Raw genomic sequence first — 8,619 nt, forward strand, 5'->3', positions numbered from 1 at the left:
AACAGTCCCCAAGCTATATTTTATTTTAAAGCATTTCCCCCCCTTGCAAAGCCGAGAAGATAGAAATCTGTCACTGGAAGCTTGTTGTCATACAAGGACTAATTCTGCCACTTGTCATTTGCAAGGTGGGAGAAGAGGGCGGGGGGGGGCGGGAAGAGACAGGATATGGACTCAACTTTCATCTATAAACAAGGGTCACTAAACAGGGGACATTTCATTATTGCCCTTAAATTCATGGGAGCCAGGAAGCCTACTTGCCACCCTGCGGGGTGGCCCTGGCTGGGCAGCTCCAGGGTCTGTGAGGTAGTGGGAGGGGGCAGAATCATCACACACTGTCCTAGGGGCTGGAAAAGATGCCCAGGAAATTCTCTGTGCTCATGGTGGAAAAATTGAGCTCCTGGGAATACAAGAGAAGTTTAGGAATCCCTGACCAGGATGTCCTTACCAGGAACCAGAACTGGACTCCAGAAGTCTCAGCCTGGGTGGGGTTCATTCTCCAGGAGGCAGCAGCTGGAACCCAGGGCTTGCTTTCACGCTGGAACCAGCACAGTGCTCCAGCCTCTCTTCAGACTCTCTTGCTGTAATTCTCCAACTCCCTCTCTCTTTGGTCCCTCCACAGTTTAAGGAGACTGACCTTGATATTTTACAACCATATCTTCAGGCAAGGACAGTCCTTTATCAAAAATACTGGACTTTCTGGAATACAGAAAGAAGTACATCAGTGACTTGAAGCAAAATAGGCAACTGGGCTGATTTACATGAGAAGGGGGGTGTTAATTAATAAAAATTAATGATAGGATTAAAGGCAATAGCCAGCCAAGCTCAGTGAAAGGATAGCTTCCAGGCCAGCTTTATTTGATTAGCAGCAATTAATATATTTTCTGCTAATATCCTTTAGGACTCCGAATAACTTGTTCACTGTGAAAGAGAAGGAGATGGAGTTCAGGAACACTTACCAACACCCGGGGCATTTTGCTCTGATGACAAGAGGGACTGCAAATTCATTTAAGAAAATGTTCATAAACAAATGACAGGCACACTCTGAGGCCGCCTTGGTGGAAACAATGGTGAAACTGACAAATGCTCTTTGCTTGGGGGAGGGGCACTTCTTTAAAACAAGGATAATGCTTTAGGAGAGAAAAGGGGAAAAAAGACAGGTTTAAAAAAAAAGAAAGAAAAAGAAAAATTATTTCAGACTCCAGGCAGCAGCAGATGTAGCAGCCCTTGCTAACACATCAGTCCTACACATATTGAGGATTTGGACACGTAATGCTTCAGACCACTGATGTGCTATTTTCTTAATTCCCGCTCTTCTTTTTCCATATGAATCAAACAGTCTTTTGTCCTTCAGGGTTTGATTTGATCGCTACTGTTCACATTTCACTTTTGTATTTTTTCTCTTCCTATACCATTACTCATTGAGTGCCCTGTGAAATTACAATTGTACATTTTCAACTCAGCAACCCATTTGCAGTGCAAAAATAGGGTCTAAATAATGGCTGAATTAGCCCTACTGGACAGTTTCAGATGTAACACTCTGTAATAATTATATTGCAGGCTGGATTAGGATGCTATTATCATAATCTGGACGTTTACAATTATCTGTAATTTGCAAAGATGCGCCAGGTCTTGATTACAGCAGTTTTTTTTTTTGTATCACGCTAACCATCACTAAACAGTGACAGTAATAACAGCTAATTTTGCTGGCAATATAAGAGGTGCTGGGGTGTGCAAACAATTTCACACCTGGATATGCTCACTCAACCAAGAATATAGAGAAAGAGCTTCTGCCCTGAGACTCAGAAAAATATTCTCCTCTGCTTCTGTTCAGTATAGATTTCTAGACCCTGATCATTGCTTAAGAGATATTCACTGGGGGTAAGTTTTTATTTCTTGCATACTTCAAGACACAGTTCATATTTCTCTTCTCACACTTTCCAAGCTGTATGTGTTGCTATTGTAATTTATTATGGATTGCAACCTTAGAGACGATTTTCAATTCTAACTTTTTACCCACCTTAACAATAAAGGGTTTGTCGTTCTGGTGAGTAAAAGGATTCGGGAAAGAAAGGGATCCTTAAGAACTCGATTTGTCTTTCTTGCTTTCTGTGCTGTTGATATTTGGTGCAGCTTGTGACTGGAGACTGAGGAATGCACCAGGTTTCTGTAAGGTGTGGAGGGAGCCAACTGGAGATGCCAAGCTAAAATCTATTTGAAAAATTGTCACTCAAAGCTAGTCCTAGGCGAATCCATTGAGGTCTTTACATATGACGATGAAGAATTTGGGGGCATCGAAAGAGCAAACGGAGCTCGGGACAGGTTCTCCTTTAGCATCACAGGTATGCGGACATTGGCAAGGGCAGGTGTAGCCTGAATCTCTCAACTTTACAGCCCCTTTGACGCCTTCCTCTACTTGGGAGAAAGTTTCTGGAATAACTGGCCTCTGAAACCCTTCAGGACTGCTTTACAAGGTCTTTGCCTCAAGCTGGTGGGGGGATACTGGGGAAGGGGGGGGATGCCGACCGTAGAACTATTGCCCGCGAGACCCAAACCCCGCGACCTTGCGGTTGGAGGGGCACGATTGGCTGAGACGCAAAACCGAGCTGCGGAGCCAGGGAACCAGTCTGATTTAGGAACGCACCAACGAAGACTCTCGCAAGAAGCGGTGCAGTTCCATCTATAGATGACGCTGTTTCCTGACCCTGTAGACACTGGAAGCAGCTACAGAGGTTAAGTGCAGGAGCCTGAGAAATCTTTGGCTCCCTCACCCCGGTGCAGAAAGGCTTTTCTCCAGGCGTCAGGAACCTTTGGACTAAATTGTGTTAAAAGATAATAAGATACTTATTGGCGCCGAGAAAAAAAATTTTTCCCCTTCACCCTCACCCCCCGCAGCTATTTTTTTTTTTTTACTTGAAAAATATGGTCCGAAGGAGACTCTAGAACTCGAACTCCGGAGAAGTTCGAACGTGGGGAGGCGTAGTAAGCACCGCGACTGGGCGCTGCCTTTAGCCCACGCCCCTCCTACCAATTCTTCTCCGGGGAATCAGTTTACTACGGGGTCAATACATTCTAAGGAGCGAAAATATTAACCCTTGAGGATCAGAGGACCCAGAAGAAGCCCAATTCCAAAGCCAGTTCTGGGAAAGACTCCTTGGCAGAATTTTTTGTTTAATTAAACTCATATTAAAAGATTGAGAGATGGAGGCAGGCGCATCATGACAACAGCTCCGATGTGTTAAAATGCATTTTCTGGGTTTCAGAATTCCATGCACTCACAGTGGTTTGGCATGTGTCTGGTGAATTTTTTTTTTAAGAAAAATTAGTGTTGGTTTCAATGTATGGTAGCTTTTTCTCTAACGTAATTTGAATAATTCAGCAAAGCCCTACTACCAGCTGTACTTCTGCAGCCTCTTCCATTCTTTTCAGCATTATAATTTTGGTTAATTTTCAATTTTAGGTCCTACGTCTCTGCAATTTGTGTATGAATAACAGAATAATTTCCCTCTTTTGTTTCGCCTTTCCTGTTCCTGAATCTAAATAAAGATGGCTTTTTAGTATTAAAAGTGGAAGAAAATTACAGGTAATTATCTTTGACGGTAAAAACGCTGTAATCAGCGGGCTACATGAAAAATTACTCTAATTATGGCTGCATTTAAGAGAATGGAAAAAAACCTTCTTGTGGATAAAAACCTTAAATTGTCCCCAATGTCTGCTTCAAATTGGATGGCACTGCAGCTGGAGGCTTTGTTCAGAATTGATCCTGGGGAGCTACGAACCCAAAGTTTCACAGTGGGAAGGGGGAAAAAAGAAAAGAAAACATTTTTCCTAATGTAACAATGCGAATGCTAGAAAATGACAAGACTGATCGGTTTTAAGCCATTCTGAAGACTGACTGAGCGTGGAAGTTGCTCAACAAAAAAAGGAACGGGTATATTGGTAAGTAGTCTTTGCTTTGTGTCTAATTATAGTGACTGTCCTTTTGCACGACTGTATGTCGCTGTCATTATATGGAGCACTCTGAGTATCTCTATTGACTTCTGATAAATGGCTCAGTGGTTTCAAGGTTCATAATTTGAAGGATGCCCAGGTCTGTAGCCATTAATTCTCGCAGTATGGGGCTTCCTGCTTGTGTGACGAAAGGACTTTTCATTTTCATTATTTCTGTGCTTTCCACAAGATCGGAAGGATGTATTTCATCCAGGATCGTGCATTTTTTCTATCTAGTTAGCTTGCAAAGGGTTGTAGACATTAAGTAGTCATAACTGTGCATTTACTTTCTTTTTTTTTCTTTTATTCTTTCCTCTTTTTTGTTAAAAAAAAAAAACCTGCCTCCAAACAAAGACAAATACAGCTGTATTATTGTGGCTGAGGAAAGGGAAAGGAAAATGCTCAGTTTCAGCACTGGAAACTACTGGATGTCTAGAGGTTAACCTGGGGATAGAGCATTCCAATGATTTTTAAAAATAGATAAATATGCAGAAATTACAATAAAAATGTAATATATAAAGGAAGCTGAGGGAGCATCCATCGTTAATGTACTTAAGACAAAGGCTAGTGCTGCAAACTGGTATCTTTGCAGGCACTTGATGTTTATATACAGGGTTTCCCATATTAGGAAATAAGAATTCTTTTAAGAGTGATAGAAAATATACTGGGAGGGAGGGAGGAGGGGGTGGTGAGATAGAGACACATAGAGAGAAATATACAGGACACTCCCAGCATTTTGTGGCTTTTACTCCATATATGAAAGAAGACAAAAACATACAAAGTATATGTACAACTAAAATTCAACAATATATACAGAAATGTTTCTTGATATAAACGTCCCTATTAGCTTAGTGAATGCCACCAATTCACCTAGTAAAGATATCAAAGCAATAGAATGGCGATTTTGGTTGTTTCCTCTGTCTTTCCTGATTCCAGTTTAGGGTTTGAGGGTAGGGGTGGGGAAAGAGTGGTTTTGTTTTGTTTTGTTTAAATCATCATTCTTGCTCATTGCATTTGGATAAAACATGCAGCGTTCCCTTTGTGGCAATGTTCTAATCTTACAGCCGATTTTTCCTTTTTCTTTAGAGAAGGGCTGTTATATGAGGGTGTTTTCCTTTTCTTTTCTTTCTTTCCTTGTTTGTCAGTCTGGGGTTGTAAATAAAAATGCAGGAGTCCGAAATGCTTCTCTTTCATCATGTAATGTCTTAAACTCATTAAACAAGTAAAAACGCTGCCATGTTTGCGCAGATTCTTCTGGTGGGGGAAAATGTTTGTAAAAAAAAGTCATTTTGATGGATACTCCCAAAGAGGAGAAGCGGCTCGGAGCCTGGATCCCAAGGGGTGAGGGAAAATATCCTTACAGTGAGAGGTTTCATGAGTGCTGGCGTAGAAACCAGTCTCTCAATCTCTCTCTCTCCCACTCTCTCTGTTTCTAAGATGCAAGATCAATTACTGAGACTGCTCAAGGGAAAAGGCAGATGAGGAAAGGAAAGAAAAAAGAAAAGAAAGGTGGGAAGGAAGAAGACAAAAGAAAGAGTGAGAGAGAGAGACAGAGGGAAAGCAGGGGAGAGAGGCAGCCAGCGCCCAGACCGTCTGGCCACACTTAAGAGTTCTCCAGAGCCTGCTCGTTGGCTCGGTTTGACAGATGCCAGCAGGTCCCGGATTCTCTTTGCTTTGTTCAGACGTTTCCCTAGGGTATCGATTTCCCTCGGACAACTCACATCATCTGTGGTCTCTGCATCGTGTCCTGGTGTGGTGAGGAGTACCAATGCGAATAGCCGGGCATGTAGCTGTTGGGGGGCATACTGACGCCCTTGGCCGAGGCGGAAACGTCCCACACCGGAGGCAGCGCCGGCGAGCGCGGTGACAGGGCTGCTGAGCCTGGGAGAGGGTCGCTCTCGTGCGGGTTACTGCCCTGCTTCAGCAGTTTCTTAAACTTAGAACGTTTGTTCTGAAACCATATCTTCACCTGGAACGAAAAGCAGCAGTGATTACTAGGCCCGAAAAATATCGAGCTGGTGCCTATAGTGGGGTGGGGGTGGGGTGGGGGTGGGGGACCCGCAAACACCAAGTCCTCAAGACCCCACCTTCCTCTACTTCTTTCTAGCCAACCCCCCTCTCCTCCACCCCCCTTGTCCCCGTCATTTACTAGATATCTTGTCTGGACACCTAAAGTCATTGGAACTCTTCAGTTAGATGCAAGTCTAATTTTGACTCAATAATGTAAACAAGAATAAAATGAGAATAAAGGCGAATGAGACAGCTGGGTTCAAAGTCTAAAGGAGGATTTTTAAAAGGAGAATTTTTCAGATCAAAGCCAATTGAACGCACTTCCTCCAATAGTCTGGCATCTCTGTGTATGTACTGTGAGCAAATGACTATGAACAGATTAAAGCTTGGATATTTATAACCAAATGGCTTGGGTATACCTAAGCACATATTGCACATGGCACAGACTCTACATGGAGCATCTTTCTTCTGACATAAATATATCCCCATAATCCTGCAGGGATTAGGGACTGTACCTCACTCACTTCCTACTTTGTATGTTGTTTAGTCAAATTGTGATCATGATTGTTAGTGTAGTCACTGAAAGTCAAAGTCTAGGTGGGAGCATATCTAAGCTAACATCCCACATATCTTTAATTGAAGAAGGACATTCTAGGGTGCAGCTTCCTTTACTTTTAAAATTACTTAGGCTTAGAAATCCTCTTTTTCAAGAGGAATACAAGTTACTGAGTAGTAGGAATCCTTTCATATTAAACCTATAATATTTCCAGTGGTAACATGGCAAGAGAAAGCAAGCTGAATTGAAAAGGAGAATCTGTTCTAAGGCACCACACAATCATTCCCCAGCACAAGTCTCATAAAACCTGAAGTCCTCTTGCTGAAGATCACCCATTGTAGATGAGGCCTACCACCCTGCGCAGCTAAGTTAATCAACAAGGACAAAACCCACAGGTGATTGTAGCCTGGCTTTATGACCAGGGTCCTAATATACCCACACAAACCCCTTCCTGTGAAGTCTGAAATGCCCCATAAGTCTTTCAAATTAGTAAGACAGGAGAACTTCAGCAACTGTACTTAACTGAGGCTTCACCTGCTATAATGTGGGGGAGCATTTCTCTTTGATCTCTGGCTCTGCCATTGCTCCCAAGTTCTGTGCTCCAGGGGGGTACCTCAGCCTGGACCAGCCAGTCACCCAGGATGATTTAAGTACTGAGTTTAGGGCAATTTTCTGAAAAGCCCTCCTTACCCATCCTAGGATGGATAGTTTGCACATTGGTCCCTCTACTAAATTCTATTGGTGCCTATGCCTGCCTGGCTTAACTCGCCTTTTCACTTCATAATACTTCCTTTCAATGTCAATGAGTTGAAATTCTTATTAAATGCCAGGGCCCACAAAAGGATCCTTAGAAAGCATGAGTTTTATTCTGCCTCTTGGCCTGAACATCTTTTTCTATTTCTCCTACATGTTTGTTCTTTTTCATGTTGTTCTACTCTGGAATAGGACTTGATTAGATTGTACATTTGGTCCTCAAAGGACACTAGGCTGGGGTGGGGTCGCTGAGGGCTGAGAGGATGTGCAAATCAAACCCAGTTTTCAATACCAGGTCATGTATTCCAAACTGTTGTCCTGGGAAAGTGCATAACTGGAGCAAAAGCATTTGTCATTAAGCTCCTTCCATCCTTGGTGGACTAGGCCAGTAATTCCTCCTGATGTGTTCCCTGCCCATCTGCAAGTGGGGTCAGCATTTCAGGGAAACTTAGGCTTCTTGGGAATTACCTGTGTTTGTGTCAGTCCTAAGGAAGCTGCCAGTTCAGCTCTCTCGGGAAGAGCCAGGTACTGAGTCTGCTGAAAGCGATGGTTTAAAGCCTGGAGCTGCAGGCTGGAATAAATGGTCCGAGGCTTCCGAATCTTTTTCCCTTTTCCATTGAACCTGATTTCCCCGTTTTCAATCACTGTGGTTTTTTGTTGATCTGCAAGCAAAAGATACAGAGGAGAGGTCACCTGTGAGGCTACTGCTGCAGTCTCCCTGAGCTTGGCCTGGCTTGCTCCAGGTCTCCCCATAGCCTAACATGGGTTTCCTGAACGCGTCCCCACGGCACCTCGACCTCTCTGGGTTCACCGTGACCGGCTGCTCCCAGTGGTTGCAAAAGCTTCTTTCCGACCCTGACTCTGGCTCTAATAATGCGCAGTGGCTGGACTGACGGAGCGCCCTGGGCCCCGGGGCAAACAGCCTAGGTCGGCCGCAGCGGAGGCGGCGCCGGCTGCTCTCTGGGGCTCGCGGCGCCGCGGGGCGGCTGCTCTCTCTGCTGAGCAGGGCCCCTCGGCCTGGTTTTACAGTGCTTTAAGCTGTGCTTGAGCCACCCTAGTGTTTTTGCGGCCAGTTGGTTTGATGTCACTAGTTCCAAGCCCGGTGCATCAGGATCCCTCGGCGTGTTCGAAAATGATTTTGCTGAGAGGAACCCCAAACAAAACACAACCAGCCGCTCAGACCGGCACCCGAGCAGGCTGTCTCACGCGGCAACTTTGTCCACCACGGGTGCTGAGCCCTCTGCTTCACCTCTGCGAACAAAGGAGCAGCCAACATTGTATCGAAAACCCAGAGGGAGGGGGCCCAGTTAGGG

At 44.3% G+C, this 8,619-nt stretch overlaps 1 protein-coding gene across 2 annotated transcripts in view; it reads right to left on the bottom strand.

Annotated features, from left to right (window-relative positions):
* Positions 1-214: 214 nt before the first annotated feature.
* Positions 215-8,619, bottom strand: part of DLX6 (distal-less homeobox 6) — a 264,603-nt gene continuing 256,198 nt past the window's right edge. The window contains exons 16-18 of one of the 2 annotated variants that reach the window (XM_072964947.1): positions 7,775-7,968; positions 5,709-5,956; positions 215-696 (exon numbers count right to left, since the gene is read on the bottom strand). In XM_072964947.1, the coding sequence (XP_072821048.1) occupies positions 621-696; positions 5,709-5,956; positions 7,775-7,968 (518 nt within the window). In that variant the 3' untranslated portion in view covers positions 215-620. Of the gene's footprint in view, positions 697-752; positions 1,128-5,708; positions 5,957-7,774; positions 7,969-8,619 lie in introns of those variants that run through there. The other variant, XM_072964946.1, reaches the window with a different exon arrangement.

Source organism: Vicugna pacos, chromosome 7 (assembly GCF_048564905.1).
Source record: "Vicugna pacos chromosome 7, VicPac4, whole genome shotgun sequence".
NCBI classification, from domain to species: domain Eukaryota; kingdom Metazoa; phylum Chordata; class Mammalia; order Artiodactyla; family Camelidae; genus Vicugna; species Vicugna pacos.